This window comes from Ochotona curzoniae, unplaced genomic scaffold (genome assembly GCF_017591425.1).
Source record: "Ochotona curzoniae isolate NIBS_2020 unplaced genomic scaffold, NIBS_Ocur_1.0 contig_2210, whole genome shotgun sequence".
NCBI lineage: Eukaryota > Metazoa > Chordata > Mammalia > Lagomorpha > Ochotonidae > Ochotona > Ochotona curzoniae.
In genome coordinates, this window is record NW_024465369.1 from 46,619,285 (window position 1) to 46,646,351 (window position 27,067).

The window sequence follows — 27,067 nt, forward strand, 5'->3', positions numbered from 1 at the left end:
GGAGGTAAAAGCCTGTAGGCACTGGAGTCAGACCTGAACAATGCAGTGAGGTCACACTGAGTGATCATGCAACTAATTACCTTAGAGCCCGTTGCTCCAACTTCACCTTTTGGACCTTCAAGACCTTTGTGTCCCTGAAAAAAATAGATAAATCTGCCTTTATATTCTGCTTTTTCAATTCTCCAAAGCATAAAGAATAAAACAATAAGCCCACAGAAAACAATTCTCAATTTTATCAACATTTTCCCTAGTTTTCAACATTTTGGAAAATATATTGAGAGAAGATTAATGTTTTTACCTCTAAATAACATTTCCCCTTGAAATAGCATCACCTTTCAGATATTTCTGACCTGACAAAAAATCTATAACTATAAATAAACACTTCACAGAGAAAACACACCATGATAGAATTCATGTTATAAAATACATAACTCCATTGTTAACATTCAAAATATAGTTGGATTTGTGTATTCAGTCTCTATTTGTGGGTTCAATCAACCACAAAGGAAAATATTTTAAAAGTAATGTTCCATTGTTCCCTATGTGTACTATGGATTTGGCCTATGTTATATTTGCACTGAATATATGTAGATTTTCTTTCTTAGCATCATTGCCTAAAATATAGTAAAATAATTATTTATATAGCAGATGCATTTTATTGAAGGTCAGAGATGAATTAAAGTACATGATAGGTCATTTTATATTAAAAACTTAAGTGTCCAAGGATTTTGGTAACCTCAACGGTCCCAGAACCAATCCTTCACAAATATCAAGGGGAAAAACAGCTAATAACTATTACAGAAGCACAAGTCTAATTGGAAATATCATTGCTCAAAACAGGGGCTAGTCAGTGTGTATTGAATGAAAATCAGCATTGCTGCCAGATAGCCACATGACAGATGCATTCTATAACAGCATACAATATGGAATAGCTATGTTGAATTATAAAAGAAGCATTGCATTACCTTGTAAGTTCAGGTTGACTGGGTAGCATTAAGGACCTAATGAATTCCCTGCTTGTATCATGTCATCTATTCTACTATGTAATAGCTGTTTATTTTCTTAACTGTGTCTTATTAACTTGAAACTTCTTTCTGACTTCAACTTTCACACCTGCATTCTCTTTTATAGCACAGAATCCCATACACGGGAAGTACTTCACATATATTGCTTTATATTGCTTTTTATAAGTGAATAAAATTCCAAAGAAGTAAGGAATAGCTCGTGATTTCAGTAACCACAGGTGACAGCAAGTTAAGGATGTTTGACAAATGGGTTTGGGAAGATTTTGAAGCTGCTGTGTTTCACACTTTATAAAGCACAGTATCTAAGATTATGATGAATTAACTTACTCGGTGACCCTTCAAGCCTGGAAGACCAGGAGCCCCAGGAAAGCCTCGAGCTCCCTAGGGAGAAAAATGGACATGGTATTTTAGAGTACTAATAAGAACAGGAATTCCATAATAGGTATTTTTTTTCAAAATGTATCAAGTATATACTTTTTCACCAATATGCCAAAGGAGCAGTTTATCTGTCATACTAAACCCAAGTGACTAATATTAGCAAAGCAAACACATTTTTGGAAATCAAAAAATGACAACACAGATAAACATCAGGCTTTTCATTTGATGACATTTAAAAATTTTACATGATACACTGAGTTGCAAATTACTAGCATGGGAATAAAACAAGAACATAAGCATAAATCAACATGTTCATTTGTAACAGAGAGTAAATGTTTTCTGTTACAGGCCAATATTTTTTTATTTCCTTGGAATTGCTGAATATTGGCAGCAGAAAATTATGAGGATCGTATTATCAAAAAATTTTTAATAAAATGTCCATGAACAGCTGTGTAGGTTTACTTAAGAAACTAAATGGAGAAATGAAATATCCAGCAGAATTTAAAGATCAGAAAATATAAGAATAACTTGGTTCCTGACCCAATTAGAATTCTGCAAATTCTATGCATTTGTGCACACTAAGTAGAAATAAAGCAGAAAATCAAATTCAATATTATGCCTGCTTTGAAATGATTTTTTAATCACTTCCCTTATTTTCTAAAATATAGGGAAAACAGTGACGATTATTTTTTTTGTTCTCATTGCCTGTTAGGTTTTTTCAATGAATTGTCATCTGAGCTTCCATCAGCTGATTGCATTCCTTAACAATGAAAATTGACACTATGAATGATTATCATTGATTTATTATTTATTAATCACCATATTTCTGGCACAGTTATGCCCAGCACTATATAGAAAACATTCAGTGAATAATAGTTAGCAAAACAACTGAATGGGAAAATTCTTTAATATTTCTAACTCAAATAACTTTTATCCAAGCCTTTCTTAAGAGATTTCTCTTACCCTAGCTCTGTCTTACATAAGATGGCAAAATCTTGCTTGTCTACATTTCATTCACTATTACTGAATGAGTGAACAGGAAACTCAATAAACAAAAATCTTACATTAAAATCAAAGCAATAACACTTCTGTAAACTTTGCCTGGGAAAATATGGGGGAAATCAGTTAAGGGGAGGGAATTTGAGGAGAGGGTAAGGAAATCCCAGAGCCTACAGAATTGTATCATAAAATTTAAAATAAAATAGAAGGGGGAAAAAGAATATTTCTTCAGCATTTGGGGGGACTTTCACAATAAGAGTACATGAATTAATGTTGTCTGAACAAGTGAAATCCTACCACGTTTCCTGTTAACACAGCCGTGCTCAGGAATTCTTTCTCATCGCTAATTCCCTTTCAGATTTTTAACTAGAATTTCCCATTTTTCTGAGCTATCTTTGCCTTCCTTCCTTCTTCATCAGGCAACTTGGTACACATACAGTAAAGTCTATAGGGGAATTACTGAGCTATGTTACTCCAAAGAATTAGCTAACTTCAGTTTTTTATGGTCTGGCAGGCAAATTCCCATGTCATTACATATCCCTAACAAAACAAGAAAATGAACCAAATGCACGAACACTCATAAAAAACTCCTCATTGTGCTGACCCAGGACTGTCAGCACTGTGCAATCACACGTTGCTGGGCTGAGCTTGCAGAGCGCATCTGTGTGGAGCTGGCAGGGTCATTTCCTCCCATGGAGGACCCATGCTGGGAGCTCAAGCAGCAGGACAGGGGAGCTTCCTAGCCTGCGTTTGCTCAAAAGGTCATCTGTGCTAATGACTAAACCTTATACCTTTGTCTGCACTCACTTCCCAGGTTGATGGGGGAAGGAGAGAAAAAAGAAGAGATTGGCTTTATATGACAACTAAATAATCTTTAGAGCCCTGTCCATTCCCATAAAATATCAGCCTTTGTTAAAAAAATAAAAAACCTAGCGGTGAATCTCATCAATTTCCCAGAGGTAAACAAAGCAATACAGCGCAGTGCTGTTGGCTGTATTGAATGGTAGAGATATTAGCAACTTCTAGGAAGCACAACAGGAGGCTGGATCCACGTAGGGGCCCGATAGGCAAGAGCAGGAATGTCTAAAAAGGTTTTTTGCTTCCTCATCATTTTCTAGTTTTCTCCATTGCCTGCAGAGTGCACCCTAGGGGAAGACCTAGGCACTATCAGCCATGACAGTATGGTGAACTCAGAGAATGATCAAGTGTTCCAGTCCTAAATTCTATGAAATCAGTTGCCAAAAACCTGTCTCTTCTGTGAGCCAAGGGTGAAGAAACCTGTTTAGGAGGGCTGGCAATTCGTGTTAGGAAGACTGGCAAAACCTTCTCATCAGAGCTTAGGACCCAGAACACTGATTAGAACTTTCAGTCAACTTTAAGTTTTAGGGGGTTCATAGGCATCCTATTTACAATTTATTTATTTTCACAGATGATACAAAAACAAATCCACAATCTCTTATTCAAGCTATTGTTTCAAATATGTGGGACAAGTGTAAAATAACAGCATCAGAAAGTAAAAGATAAACAAGATGGATATGTGAAATGTGAAATGTGAAAGGTTGGCTACTTTATCTTTGGGGAAAAAGAAAGTTCTGAGGCAGGTGCTGTGGTATAGCAAGTTGAGCCATTGTCTGCAGTGTCAGCATCCCATATGGGTGCTGGTTTGAGCCTGGACTGCCCCACTACTGATGTAGCTCCCTGCTAACCTGCCTGGGAAAGTAGAGCAGGATGGCCCAATTTCTTGGACCTCTGCATCCTCATGGGAGAACTGATCCTCATGGGTCCTGGCGTGGGCTCAGTTTGGCTTCAGCTGTTTGCGGCCAATTGGAGAATAAATCAGCAGATGAAAGATCTGTCTTCCCTCTTCTCTGTGTACGTGTATTTAACTCTTTCAAAGAAATAAATAAAATCTTTCTTAAAGTTTATAGTTTTTTGAAAATTCAATACCCAGTCTGAGTGTATCCAAGTTGGGTTACTTATGGCACTAACACAAAGAAAGTAATTGGAATTAATTATAATGAGTTTATATTTTGACAAGGAGAACATTGGCCAGTGGCTTCCAATTAATAAATGTATAAATAATAAATTACAAGTTAAGCTTAATGTTCTTTATCTTTAGCGATTTGTGTCTTATAAGAAGAAACGTACCGGAGAGCCTGCAAATCCTACTTCACCAGTATTTCCATTTCTGCCTGGTTCACCCTTTGTGGGAGGAAAAAGGGTAGGGAGGTGGAGTGAAAAAAGATTAAAACGTTATTCTCAGAAACTTATATGAAAAATATATATATTTCTGATAACAATGTATGCCATGAGACCATCTGCAGAGCTTCCATGAGTTTACGAAGAAGAAATAAATAATTATCTTGATCTTATCTCCTGCACCATGGTATGAACATTAGCATTTACAAACAGAAACACACACACACACGTAAATAAATACACATTTAGGCCAGGGAATCCTGTAGGATCACCTGGTACTGAGTAATAATATTGTGTCTTAAAATACTACTTTTCATGTGTTTCTTTTCATGTGAATTTTTTAAAAATTACATATTATGACTCATAAGGAAAAAAAAACCTATATATTTGGTCTACCCATAAGTTTTATCATAAACTTTGATATAACTAAGAAAAGAATATAGAAAAGCAAATGTGTTGTTACCACCGTTCTCTGTTCAGACTTTTGTTTGCGTTAAACTCTGAAGCTGAATCTTAACTTTTATTTAAAACTTAATTGAAGAAAATACTTTCCAGCATTGGAAAGTCATAATGGCATTGTACTGCTGACATGTTTAAGAGCTCATATAATTAAAATCATGTAAGGATATATTGTCATCACAGCAATGCGTTTTCTTGCAAGACAGTTCCGTGGTGCCATCAACAAAGGCTGTGCCTATGGCAACACTGTTCTATCTTAGTGAGAACTCTTAAAAGAAAACCCAAGCTATACATGGAAGAGACATTATGCAATAATCAATATTGTTAAAATTAAGAGCCCTTTTAGATTTTTATGAAATGCCATAAATTCTCCAGGTGATAATAAAATCAGTGGAAACTAAAAAGGTGAGGAAAGCGAAGTGAAAACTAATCCAAAACACTCTTAGTGCCATTGTTCCACTTCTTAAACAAATAAATTTCCAAGCCCGATTAGAAGGCTGCTTACGTCTTCACCAGGTTTTCCAGGAGGGCCCTCTGGTCCACGTGCACCAATTGGACCCTAATCACAAAACAAATTAAAGAAAAATCATGAATATTACCTCTACCAGCCAATGTGAAAACCCAACATTATGGATACAAGTGAACGTTATCATAGAAAATTTCAATTAATGCTTATATTGTATCTCTAAGGTCATGATTACAAAAAGAAAAATTGTAATTGCTCAAATATAGGTATTTCAATAAACCTACTAAAAATAATCTGAGTCTTCACATTGAAATATTGACATATCACAGAGAACATATAGGTCTCAAACTGAACTATCAGCTCTGGCTCTATTAAGGAGGTACCAGGAAAATAAATGTATCATATTATTGCAACAGTGGACCCAAGCATAACTGGGTCTACATGCTTACTTGACATTTACCATTGGTCCAGGTTCACCAGGTTCACCAGGGGGGCCTGCAGGTCCTACACCACCCTAAAATTGAAAATACAAGATATATAAAAGGATATCATAATACTCTAACCACATTCTCTGTAATATATAAGCTAGTTGTTTAGCCTCCTGGCTTTGGTACTTTCCAGCTTTGTGAAACTGGGCAAGTTATTTAAGCTCCCTTGAATTCTACTTCCCAAAATGAAATCTGAGAACATTTATGGTATTGATTTGAACAGTAATGTTATGACCATCTAAATACTCCATGAACACTAACAACTAGAATAGCAGTGGCACATAGCAAGAACTTCATCAATGGTTGTTATTATCATCTCATCATCATCTTCTTTACCAACTCCCATTTCTATTAATTCAATAACTTGAAGTAAAACACCATACAATATGACTATGGCAATGCAAATAACCTTGACCAATTTGAAACATTTTTATTTTAAAAAATTATTTCCTATGGCTTATTAAGTCACTACAATAAATAAAATAGGACTATATCATAATTTTACTGGTGTTTGATGCATCTAGAAATACAATTTGTGGTATTAAGCTCTTTGTAAAGACATCATGGAGTTTTGTTGACTGACAGTTCTGATACACATGGACATGTCTTTGAGTTGAGATATTAATCTTTTATTTCAGAAGCAAAGGCACATAATTCTTGCAGTTAGAAATCAGTTACAGAAAGAAATCAAATGATGAAAATCTAACCTCTAAATAAGATTTGACAAAACACTGCATGTATTTCTGTGTGTAAAACATATTTAACACAGCTTGTTTAAAGTGAGTAGTGCAATAAAGCAGTTTAAAAGACAACAAAGCTATCACATAACATAGACATTGCTTATATTCTCCTAAACTGTGTAAATAAATTAATTTAAAAAACTTACTTGCTGCCCTTGTAAACCTTGAGGTCCCCGAGGACCAACAGGACCCTTAAAAACAAATAAGAATGAAAGTTGCATGGTATTCATGACAATCAGGTCCCATGTTTGCTTTAGAATTGGGAAAAGTGAAGCTTTGCCACTGGGATGGGAAAGCAGTGATTGGATGATGTTTTCCATCTGCACTATCGTGAAGGCAGCTCACTACAGGAACGGGAAAGCTTGGACAACATATGGGATGATCTTATCCATTCAGTGATATCACAGAAGGAAAGACACAATATATTTGGGAAACACCAACAGTTTTTAGGACACCTGCATGTTTGAAGGATGACTAGTTAAACCAGGATATTCAAATAATGACAACTCTTGCAAGGCATAAAATATGTAGCAATCTGCCTATTTAATTTCTCAGTTAAAGCTTATATCTAAACAATATTATATCTATGACAATATTTCCTGCTATTTAATATAAGTTGAATAAGAAGTCAGACTAGATTATTATTATCACTATTTAAAATAATTAAAATCAGATTTATTTTTTTTAACTAAATGACTAACTGTATTTGCATTTCTCCACCAATATCCTTTATGTGTTCCAGGATCCGACCAGGGTACCATCTTTTTTTTTTAATTTATTTTTTAAATTATTGGTTACGTTGTATTATGAGATACAGTTCCATAGGTACTGGGATTCCCCCCATCTCTCCCCCGCTGGTGGACTCCTCCACCCTGTTGTGAGACCTCAGTTCAAGATCAGTTGAGACACCTTCACCGCAAGCATATACCAAGCATAGAGTCCAGCATCTTATTATCCAGATAAGTTCATCTGCTTCTTGGGGAGACCTTCCCTGGTCCGGAGGCAGGGCCAAGAGAGCAAGATCCCGATCAATTAAAAGCCCCAGCAGCAACAATATATATCATTATGGAGTTAATTGACATAGTATTGAGTAAACAATATGTTAAAATTACATGTAAGTTCTTAACAACCTCCTGCGACTATTTCAATGACATTTTAACAATTGAGGTGCATAACAGGTTTGGGGGGGGGGGTTGCAGAGAAATCTCTCATACCTTGGTGAGGAGTACTTGTTCTTTGTGTTCTATCTAGCAGGGTATGTGTGAGTCCTTGATGACCTATCTTTCATTATTGTTCTCTGCTTATCTATTCCTATTTGTGTGTGTATGTGAGTGTGTGTGTGTGTGTGTGTGTGTGTGTGTGTGTGTGTGTGTGTGTGTGTGTAGGTGTGTTGGAGGGGAGGGGGTTCTGGAGCAACCTTGTTGGTTATTATAGAGGGTGGAGGCCCAGAGCTGGAACTAAGCAAGGACTGGAGGAGGCTCCTCTCCCATGTCCCGAAGGACGTTTATTGTTCTTCTGACTCTGATGACCGATCGTGGTTCCTGGCTGTTGTTCTGATGATGTTGGTTCCTATGTAGAAGGACTCGGGCTTCTTTCATCTCGAGTAGTTTGTCCAAAGAGGTGGGATGTCTGTCCCCTGGGTTCTCGGCCACCGGAGGCATTCCAGTTCCCCGTGTTCTCTTTGGCAGTTGCGATGACGTCCTTGGTGCCCGTTCTGATAGACCTTGGTCGGAGTCCGGGAGTCCTTATGAGTGGGATACAAGCCTCCTCCTGTCCTGCTGCTCCGCTCGGGGGTTCTCCCCTACTCTGTGCATATGACCACCTGTTAATAGATTATTAGGGTCGCTCCTGATTCCCCCTGTATGTCATTATAGTTTTCACTATTGTCTAACGCTGTTCTGAATCTATCGACTATAAGATAACTGTCCAGTTCCTGTAGGTTACACTACACGGCTTCCTAACTTTTTCAAAGGAGATGAGAGATTTCTCTGTGCTCCCACCCAGTTGTTGTGTATCACAAAGATTTGGGTATTACAATCATTCAAAACACGTGGGGTGAGACCGTATTAGTTGCAGGTTCATCTGAGGAAGATTTACCGTCAATGGAAATCTTTAGGGTTGCTTCGCGTCCCCAAAACACTGCAGATTTGGCATGGAGCTGTCGGAGCAGCATTCAGAGAACCAAGTTCCCAGGGCTCCCAGGACGGGCGGCCAGCAGGCGAAGCCTGGCGCCAACTGGCGCACTGGCCGCCCGGAGCAGCTCCCCCAGTGGGCATGGGGGCCGCCTGGTGCTTACCAAGTTAGAGGTGGCCTGGCCGGAGCCTCCCAGCCTCCGCATGGTGCTGGGAGACCCAGATTTATTCCTTTTTTTTAAAGATTTATTTACTTTTTTTTATTGAAAAGTCAGATACGTAGAGTGGAAGAAGGACAGAAAAAAGATCTTCTGTCCACTGATTCACCCCCTAAGCAGCTGCATTGGCCAGAACTGAGTTGATCCAAAGCCAGGAGCCTCCTCCAGGTCTCCCACGCAGGTGCAGGGTCCCAAGGGTTTGGGCCTCCTTGACTGCTTTCATAGACCACAAGCAGGGAGCTGGATGGAAAACGGGGTTGCCAGGATTAGAACTGGCACCCATGTGGGATCATGGTGCGTGCAAGGCAAGGACTTTAGCCGCTGGGCTATTGTGCCAGGCAGATTTATTTTTATGGCAAAACACTTAACATTATAATGATTTTAAGCTGATTAGAGACTTTAGCAAGAAAATCTCCATTAAAAATAAACATATGTAACTTAACATTTTATAGGGTCAAACGAAAATAACTCAGAGTATCCCAAAGTAATCACCAAATTACATACTTTTAATGAATTACAAACTGCACGAAGGCAGTCATTTGCCTTGGCAATTAGGTCACTGATTGTGACACCCATAGTCCATAGCAGAGTACCTGACTTTGGGACTCAGTTTCTTGCTTAAGCACACAGATGGAGACAGATGTTGGATCAATTAACAGTTTCCTGTCACCCATGAACAGACCCAGACTGACCTTCAGCTCCTGACTCTGACCTGCCACTGCTCAGGCTATTGCAGATATTCAGGCAGTAAATCAGCTAATGGAAAATACCTCTCTATTTTCTTCTCCCTGTGCCTTTCAAATATGTAATTTTTAAAAATTAACAAATTATGGGGCCCCGCGCGGTGGCACAAGTGGTTAAGGTCCTCGCCTTGCACGCCCGGGATCCCATATGGGCGCCGGTTCTATCCCAGCAGCCCCGCTTCCCTTCCAGCTCCCTGCCTGTGGCCCAGGAAAGCAGTCGAGGACGGCCCAAGGCTTTGGGACCCTGCACCCGCGTGGGAGACCCGGAAGAGGCTTTGGATCAGCATAGCATCGGTCGTTGCGCTCACTTGGGGAGCGGACGGAAAATCTTCCTCTCTGTCTCTCCTCTCTGTATATCTGCCTTTCCAATAATAAAAATAAATCTTTAAAAAAAAAGAAGAAGAAGAAAAAATTAACAAATTATATAATGCTGTCTGCTCCAGGATGGGGGGAAAGGCTGATTAATGAGATCTCACAATACTCCGGATTTCCTGAAATTCTGTTGAAACAGGATATTTCAAATTCTGTTATAACCAAAATGTAAAAAGACAGAATTTAGAAAATAAGTCATTTCACTCCAAAATATGAATCTTTCTGGCATAAAGATATTCAGAACAACATGGAGTGGAGGAGAAAGCTCAGTCAGGAGACTGTGAAACTGTTGGCCTAAGGCAACCAGGGACTATTAAGATAACTAAGAAGCAATAAAAATAGACATAGTAAACTATCTCCTTTTTCAAAAGTTTGCCAAATCACTGTGTTTAATTTGCACCATAAAAGAGGATGTTTAATATACATATGTTTATATATATATGGTACAGATTTTGTTCTGGTAATGGTTTTGTATCTTAGTAACCTTCATTTTCTTCAGTTCTTCATATAATTTATTGTCATGTCAATAAATGCCATGCAGAGTTGTCCATGGAACAAAACTGGGGTTTTAAGTATAAACATAAAGAAATGGGAGAGAGGAGGTGATGATACCCTCCTTATTTCTCAGTTAGCTAGCTCAAGCCGCTATACTTTTCTACACATTCTGTGATTAGCAGTAAAATCCGTGCTTACCACAGAGCCAGGCATCAGTCCCACTTGACTTCCAAGTCCAGATTTCTCATCCAAGCCTGCCATCTGGGCTGAAAATGGCTAGAAAAAGCAAAGTGTAGACTTTAGCATACTTTTAAAATTGAGACTCGTATTCTCTGGAATTCTTATTTTAAACATTGAACTTTAAAGCATGGAAAAAGATTCAAGCGTTTTTGACTGTGTTATCACATGTTTTTGACAGGCCATTCGTCCCAGAGGCTTTTCTAAGTATGCTGCCTCAGAACAGCTGTAGCAATGGGACAGATGTCCCCCACCAGCTAAAATGATGGATCATGGTAATAAATGTGTGGCTAGTCTAATTTATTTCAGATTTTACTCTCTTTATCTGATTTCCTCCCACAACTACACCATGCCAAACATTTGAGCAAAGCCTAAGTGATGTATTTAAAATATTTGCGCTAAAGATTCCAGATTCCATTTCAGATCATGTTATGTAGTCTTTGTTCTTAGTCCCAGCAAGTCTGTGGTAAACTGAATTTATGCAAGCAGATACATAATTTTATCATCTTCTTCAGGAATCCATAAATGTGGCAAGAACTGCAAACCATTTCACCTATTCTCTTTCTCATGTAAGAGATCCAAGTAATCAAGCTGACCAGAACGGTTCATAGTCATTCCAGCTTTTACACTGATTTCATGGTTTCAGTGGGAAAATGTGTGAACTACTTTAAAAAAAAAAAAGGATAATTTCTTTTACAATCAGTTGAGAAACAGATGTATGAGTTCTTGTAAAATAAACATGATATTCTGCCTCCATATGTTTTTGCTATCCTATGTCATCTACACACAAATCCCCCAATGTCTACTGTAATTACTATTAACTCGGTTGCCATTTCATGGATGTCACCGAGAGTGTGTCATCTCTTGTTGTGGAGACATGGCGCAGGTTTTGTCAGCATTGTGAGCCCAAGAAACAGCAAGAAGCCCAGAAATACATCTCTCTTTCCAGTTCACAAAGGTAAGTGCCAGTGGTCTTTCAGAATCATTAGAAATTACTGAGCCCAGAATTAAGACCTACAAATAACTAGAAGCCACAGTTCAGATTCACTGAAGATATATCTATTCCATTGCTGTTTATAGCAGCAATGTATTAAGTTAAGGGTTCTTCTAGTCAAGCATCATTATCTGAACAGACATAGGTTAAAATCACAACAATAAGACAATGGCTTAATGTGTTTGTTGCATATGACACTGAACAATGTACACAACTCACCCTGCTTATGCCATCGGGGCCTGGGTGGGATGGATGGCCCGGAGGTCCTGGAGCTCCAGGTTGACCAGGAACACCGGGTTCTCCATCGATTCCCTGAGGACCACGAGGACCCTGGAAAAACACAGCTTGGTGATTAGAACCCAAACTTTTAAATGTGTACTTAGCAGAAGGCTGAAAGCACAGGTTTTGTTTTGGACACCACGTGTTCATTCTTGTAAAGACAGATGGAAATTAGGCCACCTACCATAATATACTCCAACTTAACACTGACGAGAGACATTATTATTGTGATAGGATCTCGTTAAATTTTACTTCCCATGTTAAGTATCAGTCAACTGTCTTAAAATAACCGTAAAATGACTTTTAGTTCCTGAGTTTCTAAAATGAGCTTCCTAAGCTGAGCCTGATTGTTCAGCTATTTTTGAACAGTATTTCAGCAATACATTTTACATTCATCTTTTTACCTTCTTTATATTAGTTAATTAGTTATGTTTCTAATTCATCACCATATTCTCCGAAAGTAGATTAAAATGTCGAGAGGGATTTTCATCTTGCAATGTTTAATGTTTTGTCTAGTTTCTGATGCACGGAAGATACTCAAATATAAGTATGACACTTTCATGTTTCAGTCCTCTTGAGTACTTGAAGTCTGGCAATGTTTATTTTCTTCCCACCACCGGAGGAAGACTAGACCAGTGAGAAATGCAAGGCAAAGGCACTGTGCCACAGGCAAGTCTAGCTCTCAGTGAAGTGAGCAATGATTCCCAGCTGCCAAATTCCACCCTTCTTCCAACGCACATTGTGAAGACGGCTTGGGGAACTGCCACGTCGTCAGTTATGGAAATTCTCAGTGCCTAACCTCACCATTCCCACCAGTCTTGTTAAGTATTTCCTGGTTTTTTAATCATGAAAAGTCAGAAAACAATTCTCATCTTGTAAAAACCAAACCTCTTATGATTTCTAAATCATTGACTATCTGCTTCCCTCTTTTTCTTAAGCATAATAGAGGGTGATTTAAATTGCTGTTTAGGAGTTCTGGATCACATGAATGTAGACATATATGTTTAATTACATTGCAGACCAAATAATAGGCTTACTCATAGAACTTCATATGGAAACCCTTATAGTATTTTTGCATGCTTCAATGCCTTGATAGTCAGATATCATATGCAAAGTGTGAGTGAAAACATAATCTTTGTTCCCAATAATAAAACAGATTAGACTCAGTGTCAAGGAGCATAGAGAGAAGCTGCCAGGCTCCTGTCATTAACCAAAAAATTTCAAATATGAGACAATCCATTTTCACAAGACATCATGATCCATTCCCTATTTCAACAGAATCCTTTCCAAATAACCCACATCATATAAGTTTATATAGATTAAGAATATAGCTAATGTACATTTACAAAAAGTATCCAAAAATAAATAAGCAATATTACCCAAGAGAGCTTAAAAAAAAGATATATATACGTTTATATATATATATATATGTTATATATATATATATATGTTATATATATATATGTTTTTAGTGGCTTTTAGGATGAATTTTAGTGGAAAAATATTAAAAACACTAATCCATTAAATATATTCCTACATGAACTGAATCACATAACTATTATTTTAAGACAAATATTCCTGTCATTACCTCCCCAAGATAGTTGCTATTAAGCCGACAGCAATCCACAGTAAAAAATACTTGTGCATTGCCACTAGGTGGCAACCTATAAACATCCACGAATGCAAAAGACTGACTCAGAACAGTCTAGAACTATATTTGTTGCTGGTTAATTGCCTCTTACTGCCTCTCTCTCTCTCTCTCTTTCCCCTCTATTTCTCACATACACATACAAGATAAAATGCTAGGACTGATAAGAATTGGTATTTTTTTGCTGTTTCACACATCAGGAAACTGCCAGAGATTAGGCATCCTGAGCCTAGAGCTCAGCACACTGCCCATCTCAGTGGGATGTTAGTTTGTCACTGTGAAATCACATGGACAGTGAACCTAAAGCTAAGGATGTGTGCTGCGAGACAGCCTTAGTGATCAATGGCTAGTACTGGGGTTTTCATGAGAGTCTCTTAGTGTCAGTAACTCTATCCAGAGCAATTTTGACCAGATTTGATGACAAGAAAAGTTGTAATGGGTATTGGGGGTTGCTACAGGCACCTAGTGTATAGTAAATAGGAATGTTGCAAAATGTCTGAAAATGAAAAGGGAATTATCAACCTCCTCCCCCCAAATGACAACAGCATTGACACTGAAAAAGCACGTCATACATTGTGAACCTTTTACATATATGATGATAACAGAAACAGGAGTTTTCAGCACCACCCTATATTATGATGACCCTAATTTTAGTACAGATAAACAACTTGTAGAAGGCTTGGAAGCAGAGGCAAAACATTCTACGTATGAGGATTCTGTGGTATTACCGGGAGTTTGAAATATTTGCACTAGCAAATTAGCAAGACTCTACAAATCAAAAGGGATTATAAAAGAGAGAGAGAGAGCCACACACAAGCTTAATAAGATTAAAAGGAGAAACAGATTTTCTACTAGGGTATCTGCTACAGTAATATTTAATTCTTTATAAATACTTCCCACTTTTTCCTCATACAATACACACCTACACAGACTTAATTCACATTACTTTGGGCCTAGCCAAGACAAGAAATGGATGCCATCACACGCTAAGTCCGTAAGACAATTAAGAGAAATGAAGGGTAGACTCATTGACTCCAAGTTAGAAATTCTGGCAGTCTGAAAGTACTCCCTTGGCAACTCACTCCTGGAATTGGGACCCATTATCATTAATTTCTTACAAGGTACAAGAACCTGATATTAAATCTTTACTGCATGACCTTCCATCTTCCATCCATCTATGTTTTACCACATTCTAACACTGAAGACCATCAGTGGACATCCAGAGAGATACTAGCAGTGTTTAAGTTACCAACACTGGTAAGAGACCTTAACAGAACAGCAATGAAAGTGGGATTGAGAACAGTCTGAACAGTGCTTTGCTGCACATCCTATGGCTACGTCCAACTAACTTGGAACACTTTAATTCAGTTATATGCCTACGGTTCCAACCATGATTCCACCTTTGTTAGGAAAAAGTATTAACATTATGTTATTTACTTGGGGAAATGTGTAAAACTATAAGACCACAACAAAGATGAAACCGGCAATGAGAGTTCTTAAGGTCTTCATCTAAAATGTTTTACTCTCATTTATATGTTCAAAGGTGTCTATTGATACATTGCTCATCTCTTTCTTCCATTTATTCATTTCCCTTTAAGATTTATTTATTTGAAAGCTAGAGTTGCAGAACAGAGAGAAGAAGAGATCAATATAGAGACGGGAGATCTTCTATATGCTGGTTTACTCTCTTAAATAGTTGCAATGTTTGGGGTTGGACCAGGCCATAACCAGGAACCAGGAACTCCATCCTGGCCTCCCATTGGGGAAGCAGAGGTCCAAGTATTTCAGCCATCAAAAGGGACTTTCTCAGTCACATTGGCAGGGAGCTAGTGTAGAAGTAGAGAACATATTCAAGAGCGCAAAATCCACTTACAGCTAAACTTGAGTAGACATGATGAGAAAGAAAATTAAACTAAATGAAATTTTTTAATTAAAACATAAAATAGGAAAGGTGGTGGTTACAATACTCCCTGGGACACCCACATCTCATCTTAGAGAGTCTGGGTTCAAATTCCCACTCTGCTCCAAATTACAGCCTTCTATTAATGTGTCTCTTGGAAAGCAGTACCTAACAGCTCAAGTAGTTGGGCCCCAGTCACTCATGTGGAAGACCTGTGATTGAGTTCCAATGTCCCAGCTTCAACCTGTGTTGAAAGGTATTTGGAAAATGAACCAGCAGATGGAGATCTCTCTCTCTCTTTCTTTTTCTCTGTCTGTCTCCCCTCCCCAAAATAAAATATGGTAAAAAATAATTTCAAATAAAATATAAAAGGAGACACAACTATACACACCAGGAATTTTTTAATGAATAAAATAAAAAATCAGGACGCAATTTACTCAGTGGTTGAAACTCTACTTGGATTGACCTTCATATCAGAGTGTGCTTACTGAGTCTCAGCTCTGCTCTCTGTCCCAACTTCCTGCTAACATGCTCTCTGAGAGGCTGCAGTAGGACTCAAGTTCATGCATCCCTGACTTGCCCAAGACTGTGCTCCAGGTCCTCCTTTTAAACAAACTTAGACTCAGCAGGGAGTGAATCAATGAATGGATCTTGATCCCTCTCTTTCAAGCAGTTCTCTCTCTCTCTCTCTCTCTCTCTCTCCAACCTTCAAAAATAATATATTTCATTTATTAAAAAAATATATAGGGTATTGATAGTTGTAAAACAATTAATCCAATTATTGAACATGCGAAAGATGTTAGAAATTCAATTTTAGAAGTGAGATATTAGAAAGAAAAATAAATGTAATCTTAGAATTGGGAACAATTTTATTCTGTATGACAGGTAATGAAAAAAATTCATATGTACATATCTATCTGTCTATATATATATACACATACATATATATATATAGAGAGAGAGAGCATATAATATCCAAATGTTTTTTCAGGGTTATGGAGGTGATCATCTCAACTTAAAGATGACTGCCTTCTTGAGAAATGAGTTTGCTGATTTTTAAAATCACTACTACTTTGATATCAGTATAGTATTTACTCAGAGAGAAAAGGGAAAATACTATCTGAGAAAAATAATCTTTCATGAAACCATTTTGCATTTATCCTCTGCTGATTTCTTTTTTATTTATCCAATTATTTACTCCAATAGTAACCAAAGATTTCAGAATTTAGGTGATTATCTCAAAGTACACTCTTAGCATTGATTACTCATGAATAACAATTTCCCAGAAAAAGTGATCTGTTAATTATATATCCTCAAATTCTATTTTAATTTGACCATAAAAAGGACAAAGAACTATCATTTGAGTTATCTAACCAGATAATAAGCAATCATAAGCCTGTGGTTAATTTCCTCTGGATCAGAAGAACCTCGTAGCAATTATGACACATATTCTTGTTAACATCAAACCATTGCCTCTGCAAGCTGCTGCCAGAAGGAACATGGCGTGAAGGGCTGGCTTGACTTACAGGTCTGCCCTTAGGGCCTCGCTCCCCTCTTGGTCCTTGGGATCCTGGAGGTCCCTAAAACAAAAATGATTACTATCATTTAGACACATTTATACTTTGAGTAGATTTGCTTTAAAGGCTTGCCTGTTTAAAAAAAAATGAAAGCAGAATGATCATACTTTTTAACTAGTTGAAAACTGTAGAGAACACTACCGTGTGCACTTAAGTTCTTTGTTTCTTTGACAGTGGAGCTTAAAAGTCTGTAATTAGGTACCATGGGCCAGCACGGCCACGTTCAACTCACATGCATGAGCGTGACTGGAATCTGCAAGCTTTTAAGGATTGTATTTGCTGTTTTCTCTTAAGTAAAGCTCTTGTGACCAAATGATGGTCATAAGAATACACAGTTTGGATCTTTGAGAACTACGTAAGAGGACAAACTTCAAATTACCAATTATCATGAGGAACATGAGAGTTCAGTTTGGTACATGATATCCTAAACTCCTCATGACTATTTGAGTTACCGATGAAAGCAATGGAAAGAAAGGCTTCTTAGTCCACAACTGTCTTATATTCAACATATTTTTCCCTTTATTTACACTGTTACATAGTTTTTCACTATAACCTTAAAACTCAATTCTACTTTTCCAAATGACAATTGCAGCTATTTTGCTCTTAAAGTAACAACGATTGCTATATTTCAAACATGATATTATGCTGATATCTTAGTGTGGCTTTATTTCCCTCTGGAAATAAATGAGAATTTCCAGAGGGCTTTTATTTCTCTTCAAAAGAGAATTTCCACTGGATTATGAAGATAGACTGTGCATTTGGTCAATCATAAAAAGTAAAGACCTTCATAAGGACCACAGTAGGTCCACTGAAGTTACATTAGTGTCTCACTTAGTTGACCCAGTGTTTTACACTTCACAGGAAGTGTGAATTAATTGCTTTATGATTGTTGATCAGACTCCAAGCTTGAAATAATTATGTTTGATACGGAACAAGAAATGTGCTATTCTTTATATTATTTTTCAAAATATATTGAATATATTCTTTATTTCCACTAAGCAGACAAAAATCAGACTTCCTTAAACATAGTAAAACAGACTCTAATTTCAAGGAAGAAGGTCAATTTAAAATTAGGAATGCAACAGTAGATTGTTTTGACTTTCATATAACCAATAATAACATTAACACACGAGGAATAATAAGATTCATCAGTTTTAGAAAACAATCCACTGTGTCATTCACTGCTGACAAGAAATGCATAAACTTAAAGATGGTTTGACATAAATGTGTCAAGAAATCGAACATCATCATTTTACACTCTCTTGCTGTCTCATGGACATATCTGTAAAAATTTTCAGTACCTCAAATAACATGAATACCAGGAATATTAAATGTCATTACTTACTGCTGGTCCTGGACGACCACGTATGCCTGTGACCTGAATAAATAACAAATGACATAATTTGTAAATGTTTTATACAGAGATTCAGAACAGTTATAGGTCAAGTAAGCAAGAATACCAATAACAACACTGGGAAATTTGAGTGAAGCAAGGAGTGTTCTGCAATGATGCCCTGGAGCTCCACACCATGTACATTCAGATATTATTCAACTCAAACTCTACTACAGGAGGATGTGCTGGCAGAGTGGTTAATAGTACCAACACTGGAGATAAGAAGCTTGCATTCATCCTTACCCTACTAATGCTCTCTGTGGTCAAGTTTCCTTAAAATAGAATCTTAAATGGAAACTTAAGATAAAATGGTAATGGTGATTATAAAACAATCTACATCACAAAATTATGAATATGTGAATATTTATAAAGCTTTAACCAGCTAAGCCATATAAATAGAATATACACATGGTGTCTCAAATGAAAGAAAACAATATACGAGGTTTCTTCTAGGTAATCTGATTTCTTTTTAGGTGATATTTAGTAAAACCTGATTTAAACAACAACAAAAAAAAACAAAAATAAACATTACCAAATAAATGACCAGTACATGCTTTTGTTTTAACAGACATGATAATGTCTTTAAAACCTGTTAGAATTGTTGTGGAAGAAGTTTCATTATAGTTAACAATATTCATTTACTATCAACAAGTCTAAAAAGGTCTTAAGAATTCTTAATGAAGAACACAGTCCCCGAAGTGTGAACATTAAAGTACTCTACTAACTTATATTGGACTTGATATCCTCATACAATATATTTAATTTTATAAAATCATGATTTCTGCCTTTAGTAATAGAAGTACAGAGTTAGGAATATAGAGCAATAAGTAGTATGTTAAATAACCTATTTTAGTTTGTGTTATACTGAAAATATACATGTAAAATAAATTCTTTTATTGAGAGTATGCAATATGCAATAATGTACAACTGAAGTACAGTGAAGTTTAAAATAGCATACACACACACACACACACACACACACACACACACACACACACACACAGATCTATATATACTTACCACAGGCACTAATCCTGGTTCTCCTTTTTGTCCCTATGAAGTTAAGGGGAAAGAAAAGATTCATAGTAAAACAGAATGCACTACTAGATATGAATATACTACTCTAGAATATATCTATATTTTTAAAAATGAGAAAATATACACCAGCATCCCATTTCAGAATATCTGCATTTGACACCCAGCTCTGACTCCTGACTCCAGCTTCTATCCTAGGGTGCAGTGGTGGTGGCTAAAGCAATTGAATTTATCCATTATGGGAGACCTGTCTTGAATTCCCAAGACCTAGTTCCATTTCTGGGCTAGAAATTTTTTGGCCATTGTGAATATCTGGGTAGTGAATAAGCACACAGAACTCTCCCACCATGCCTCTATGTCTCTTTTTCTCTTTCCCCTCCCAGGCCCTCTTTGCCCCTCAAATATTTTCAAATACAAAACAAATCTAATCAACTTTATTATATGTAATCAAAAACTGTTTCACAAAAACATCACTATTCCTGGGCTCTCAGGATAGCCTAGTGGCTAAATTCTAGCTTTCCATTCACCGGACCCCATGTGGGTGTCAGTTTGTATTCCAGCTGCTCCAAAGCCCTTCCAGCTTTCTGCTTGTGGCCTGGGAAAGCAGTATATGACACCCCAAAACCTTGGGACCCTGCACCTGCATGAGAGACCCAGGAGAGGTTCCTGGCTTCGGATGGCCTCAGCTCCAGCTTGTGTGGCCACTTGGGGAGTGAACCAGCTAACAGAAGATCTTTCTGTCTTTCTTCTCTGTATATCTGTCTTTCCAATAAAAATAAATAAATCTTTTCAAAATTTACTATTCCTGTGATGCTTCAAAAAGTCCAAAAGGTACAATGTATAGCTGGTTCCTTTCCATTTTAACACAGACTTTTTATAAACAATGGACTTGAAAAAGAAGTAGCTACGCAAAAGATACACAATGAGAATGCTTGCTAGGAAAAAAAAACTACCAAAAAATAAAAAATACACAAACAGTTCAGAAATTCTATGTTTTAACTTTCCTACTCTTATTCTTTATGTGACTTATTTCTGTATTCCTGAAACACTATTCATCCTTTCTAGCACTCATGTAAGAATATTAAAAAGAAGTGAGAGATATGTATGTTCATCTTTGCAAAAAAAGAAAAGTAAAATATGTTTCTGATTAAAGAATTATTGATATTAGAAAAATGTAGGAAAAGCAACTGAATAAGAATATGAAAATGCCAAAAGAGGCAATAATCTCTCCTTATTTGTCTGTCTCCTTCTCTGTCTCTCCCCCTATTTACCTATCTACCTATTCATTATATTTTCCACATATTAATCTACCTTAAGACCTACATTAATATTTAATTTTCAATACACTGAGCTAATGTGAACAGTATTTGAAGTCCTTTTCTTTTTATACACATTCGAATCTAAATCACCTCATGGACCTTTGTTCTGCATTAGATTTATGATATCTTCCTATTTTTTTAAAGTGCACAATTAGCCAGGACCTCTCCTTTATAGTGTCACTGTCATTTATCTCTCTATATGATAAATGGTTTCACTGAAGTTTCACTATTTTCAAAAGTAAGGAACTTTAAATTGGCCAGTAATCTGTCTAATGTCTGCCATGAAAATTGGACTCCTTGCCCCTTTTCATTTTGGATCCCCTGGTCCACTCCATTTGGATCATAATGAAGGAAATATTCTAATTGCCAAGGTAACTAGAAAGTTGAGAGCTCTGCCAGGAGAAAAGGAACTGTTCATTCCATGGGATTATCCATGTCCAGATGACAAACAGCCAAACTCCCCAGCTATGCCAGCATCTCAGTAAATCGTACCACTCTCCTCTGGGGTTTGAAGTCTGTCTTCAGAATGAGACCTAAGGCCCTGAAAGTGGAGGAGGGGAAATAATGGAAGAAATGTGTGTTTGGCAAAATGTTTAGTTAAACTGAACTAGAACTGACATTCTCCTCCTCTTCCTGCTATCTTTCCTTCCTTTTTTTCTTCCTTCAAATGCATACTGTACTTCTATTTATGTGTAAGGTAGAAATAAACTCAAAGAAGTAAAGCACATTCTTAATACCTAAAAAGTTTGCAACTTTCTCTGAGAAACAGATACAGACATTTAACCATAAAGCACGTGGAAGGTGAGGCTCTGCAGTCTCCAGGCGTGCTAGGTGAGCAGTGCTCACACCTGTCACAGCAGCTGGACGCAGTTCTTTGCACCTGACAGAGGGCTTGAGAACATTTCATAGCATAGTTTTGTGTGTGTGTGTGTCAGTATTAGAAGGAATTCTTAAGGAAAAAAAGACATTGTAAAGTAAAACTTACCTTTCTTCCTCTACCTATATAAAGAAAAGAATAAATATGTTATTTTTGGAGAAATGATTACTTAGAATAAGCAAAATATTTAATTTTAATAATGGGTTTCCTATGGAATCACAATTTAGTTTAAAAAGATGACCCTATTGCAAGGAGACACTACTCAAAAGTATTTTGTGTGAAAACAGTGCATCCTTTTTGAAAATTCTAACATGATTTTAATATTTTTCAGTGTTTACATCACATCTAAAATTATATCTGATCAGAGTTCCCTCTTTTTTATACGTTTTATGTACAAGGCTTCTCATTCCTATGGTCAAGATAAAATATGTTAAAGGTATTTGATTATCCAATAAAAATCTCATTCTGTCCTCAAGGTTACTATTATCTGTTCTTTTCTACTGTTCTCAGACCCTTTGTGTATTTACTCTGTTCTTCATTTGTCTGCATATGGATCCTGAAAGGTTACAGATCTTTCAGTATACATTTCCACAAGTGCTTTTTAAATAAAAGTTTACAGGATTCTGTTGGATAATCCTAACCCCAATCTAGTAAACCAACTTTCACCTGTCCCTATGATGAGCCTGTAGATTGCTACTAACCTTTTGCTATTACAAGGATATTATCTACTACCCACATGGGACAGTTTAAATATTACAGGCAATGTTAATGTTTATTATGCCAAGATGATCATATGCATTAGAATGTTCATGGGCAAGTTGGGATGGATGGCCATGTAATTAGAAATAATGCTATAATGAATAATAGCTCTATGAAGATATGAAAGCTTATCTGTATGATAAATTCAATGCATTTTTGAGTCTAATCATATAGGAATTTGCACTTTGATACAGATTGTTAATATCCCTTCATAGAGGTTATATTCCTTCATATTTTCACAATCAGTGCACATTCTCCCCCACAGGCAGCACACACAGTAATACCTGCTGTGCTGTCCAACACTCTGAGCCAGTTTGATAGGTGAAACACTGCAGCTCAGTGTAGTTGAGATTTGCATGTATTTTATTATGAGGAAATTTTGCAATCCTGTATGTTGAGGAACATTTGTAATTTCTTGTTTAAAATCATTAGTCAATTACCTTTGCCTATATTTTGACAGAATAATTGGTTTTGGATCATGTGTGCTTTGTATTTTTTTTAATTTAAAAGTTAATAATCATTTATAAGTTGAATAGTAATTTTTAAATTTTGTTCATTTTTATGACTTCTGTATTTAACCTAGCATTAAGAAAGCTTTCCATACTTTAGCACTACAAAGAAATTCTACTGTGTCATATCTTTGAAATTTTGTGGTTAATTTTTTCACATTTGAATCATGATTTATTTAGAATTTGACCCAGTTAGGAGATATTAATATTACTCAACTTCTAGATTTTCCAGATGACTGCCTAGCTATTCTAAGAAGACATGGGAAGCAATTCTCTTTTTTCTACTGCTAGGATGCAATCTTTATCATATCCAAACTATGTATATTTGAATCTACTTGGAGAGTTTTTTTTTATTATACTTATATTCAGATAAAAAATTTTTAAACTAACAAGTCCTTTTAATATCTTTAATTCTTACAGACTAGTCAACACATGATTACTCTTTATAAGATTTTGCATAAGTGTTCTTTTTTGCTTATGCTATATCAGTTTTTGTTTTTAATCTGTCAAATTCTTAGTGTTCTACATCCCATTAGAATTATGTTTAAACTGATAGTTAAGTTATTGAGAATGTTAAAATAATTTCTAATTTTTTAATCTTAATTTTGAGATAGTTTTTAAGTTGATATTATTTGTTGTATATCAAATTATCAACAAATAATACACAATAAATAATATCTTTCCTTACTACCCCTCACTCCCTCCCAACCCATTCCTTACTCTTTTTCCTTCAGTTTAAATCTACATTCTAACAAAAAGGCTTAATATCTCACGTAATAAGAAGTTTAACAAGTACAAAGCAATGAAGTTCCCAGGTTAGTGAGAATATAGACAACAGGTATAAAAAAAAGTAGCAGAATGGACAAAAGACCATTTTAGCCACAAACATTAAAATTTTTAAGTAACCAACAATCATTAAGACCAAAGTAGGCAGAACATTCAAATTTTGAGGTCTACAATTTGAATTAATACTACTTTACAGTTTTCCTCAGATAAATGTCATTTATTTAATGTCAAGTTTATCCTTATGTTCTGTTACTATTGTAACTGAGATTTTTCTTTTTTTTCAGGTATATTTTTTTAATTGATTACATTGCATTATGTGACACAGTTTTATACGCACTGGGACTCCCCCTACCCCTCCCCAATTCCCCCCATGGTGGATTCCTCCACCTTGTTGCATTACCAAAGTTCAGATTCAATTGAGATTCTTTCATTGCAAACATCTACCAAGCATGAAGTCCAGCATCTTATTGTCCAGATAAGTTCAACAATTTCTTGGGGAGGCCATCTCTGGTCTAAAGGTAGAGCCGGCAGAGTATCATCCCGATCAATTAAAAGCCCCAACATTACATCAGTAACAATTTATAATGTTATGGAATTAGTTGACATAGTATTGAGTAACCAATATGTTAAAACAGAAAAAAAAAAAAGAATGCAAGTTCTGAACCACATCCTATGACTTCTATATTGATATTTCACTTATTAGTTTATATACAACCAGGTTCTATACACCTTAAAATGGCTATAGATTACTATTCAGCTGTCTCATGTCTATTTTAATTTAGTATTTAGCTGTAACTAAGCTTTTTCAATTCCTATTATTTGTTCTACACTGTAAATTTTTATCCATAGTATATTTACTAATTTAACATTGTTATTTTGTACTGGACTGTCTGGCTAATTCTGTTTTTGTGTTAATTTATTTAACTTAGTTGCTTTAGGTTTTATAATCACAAAATTGTACTGCCTATAAATGGTTCATTTTAAACCTCTGGTTTCTCCTCTTTTGCTCTTGCTTGGCCACATTCAGGACTACAAATGGGAGGTGGACATTCACACGTTATTCCCTGAATTTAGAGTAAAGACTTCAGTACTCAGCATAGTAAAAATTTTAGCTAAGGTGTAAATATTTTACCATTTTAAAAAAGCATGCATTTATTGCAAAGTTACTATGTTTATTAAGAATATTTATTGATCTTTGTTAACACCATTACTTCCTTTATATATAGAAACATATTCTTTCTTTTTATAGGTCTGTTAAGATGATTTTTTTAACAGCTTTCTTAATACTGAATTATCCTGACGGTTGTGCATAATCTCTATATTTTCATTACTGGTTCTTTCATCATGCTAAAAGATTCCTTATTTTATTTAAGATTTCTAAACAAGAATTTATAAGACTAGTCTACATCTTTCTTTTTATGCAATTTTTGTTATATTTTCCATCCATAATATTCCCTTCATAACAAGAATTAACGATGGCTTTCTCTTTCAATGTTCAAGAAGGGTCTTAATGCATTAAAATCACCTATTTTTGAGTGGTTTTCTGCAACTGTGAAACCACCCACATCTCTACTTCAGGAAGTTTAGGTGCTTAATGAATTAATAAACTTGCTGTTTTCTAGGGATGTATGTGCATTCAGTTTTTCTCTATCCAAGCTAGTATGTGGGATTATATTTTATCACGAGTATCCATTTATGTAGTTCTCTGATGTAGTATGCAAAGTATAAGTGGCTTTCTCATGATTCATGTTGTATTGTTATTTAGAAATTTTCTCTTGTCACTTATTATTTTGATTTTATGTTTCCAATTTTGTAGGATTATACTTTGGATTTGTACATTATTTACTCAGTTTCAGCTAGCTCACTTTTAGTCTTTGTTGTTTTTCTTTTCAGCTTATTTTGTTGATGCTATTCTTGAGGTGAATGCCAAACACAAATTTTCATTTTCTTTTCAAATATTCACATAATAATCTTTTTCATTATCTATTTGAAATAATATATCTCACTACACCTTCAAGGATTTATTTTGTCTTGTGTGTTAATCCTGATGTTTAAAAATAGTTATATGTAGACACTCCTATTCCCCTTATCACTATTCTTTTGCAACCTCTTTGATCTGTATTTGCTTAGACAGTTTCCATTAACTTCACTAAAATGAGTGATGGTAAAAAATGGCAATATTTCATATATCTTACATGCCTCCCACCTTAAATCCCACAGTCAATTTTAAACAAACAAAAAAATGCCCTTTCTTTGCATCACAGTGGTATTAAATGTTCTAGTAATTCATTATATGATATATAAGTTTGAATGATATTCTCTTGAATTCTAACTCACTATAGTTCACTTCACCTTTGACATTATATACCAGTTCAATCCTTACATCTGTATTGTCAGAATAAAGAATTATTGTTTCCTTCTATGTGGATGAGAAAAGCTATGAAGTTGACAAGGAATAAGGCACCGGGTTTTTTCTTCGCTTGCTGAATTCTGAGAGAGAAAAACACTGAATGCACAGGGAGACTCCAGATCACTTCAAAGTCGGCCTTAAGTGTTCTTACCAAAGTTAGTATTGCTGCTCCCACCCGTGTGTGGACACACAGGACAGCATTCGCCAGGTGGGATTACAGGGTCGGCACAGTTGAGTACATCCTGGCACTCTATCTTGTCACAAAGAATGGCTCCATTGTCACAGACACAGATCTGGCAGGGGGCAGGATGCCAAATGTCCCTGTTTAAGTACATCTGACCATTCTGTGTGCAGGCTATTTCTTCATCATATCCGTCTGTAATAAGAAGAAAGAAAAGATTGGTAAGATGAAATTTTGGCTTTTTCCGGGGGAATAGTTAAGAAGGTGAGACATCTTGTGGTTTCTAATAACTTTTGGCCTAAGAATAACCTCTCAAGGAGATAAAACATAAATGAGCTTACTTCATTTAGTTTTCATGTGCAAAATTATATGTAACTCATCATCAATTTATTGTGACTTACATCTTTATATGACATGGGAAGAAAAATCAGTGTAATCAGAGTAACATA

General features: G+C 36.1%; 1 protein-coding gene across 3 annotated transcripts in view; it reads right to left on the reverse strand.

Annotated features, from left to right (window-relative positions):
* The window catches only part of COL5A2 (collagen type V alpha 2 chain), a 141,003-nt gene that overhangs the window by 48,165 nt on the left and 65,771 nt on the right, over positions 1–27,067 (reverse strand). For all 3 annotated transcript variants that reach the window (XM_040971842.1, XM_040971841.1, XM_040971840.1), the window contains 13 exons: positions 26,589–26,813; positions 22,082–22,095; positions 19,763–19,795; positions 18,695–18,727; positions 17,299–17,352; positions 12,165–12,275; positions 10,913–10,990; positions 6,901–6,945; positions 5,987–6,040; positions 5,566–5,619; positions 4,551–4,604; positions 1,353–1,406; positions 81–134 (listed from right to left, as the gene is read on the reverse strand). In XM_040971842.1, coding sequence (XP_040827776.1) covers positions 81–134; positions 1,353–1,406; positions 4,551–4,604; positions 5,566–5,619; positions 5,987–6,040; positions 6,901–6,945; positions 10,913–10,990; positions 12,165–12,275; positions 17,299–17,352; positions 18,695–18,727; positions 19,763–19,795; positions 22,082–22,095; positions 26,589–26,813 — 863 coding nt within the window. The remainder of the gene's footprint in view (positions 1–80; positions 135–1,352; positions 1,407–4,550; positions 4,605–5,565; positions 5,620–5,986; positions 6,041–6,900; positions 6,946–10,912; positions 10,991–12,164; positions 12,276–17,298; positions 17,353–18,694; positions 18,728–19,762; positions 19,796–22,081; positions 22,096–26,588; positions 26,814–27,067) is intronic.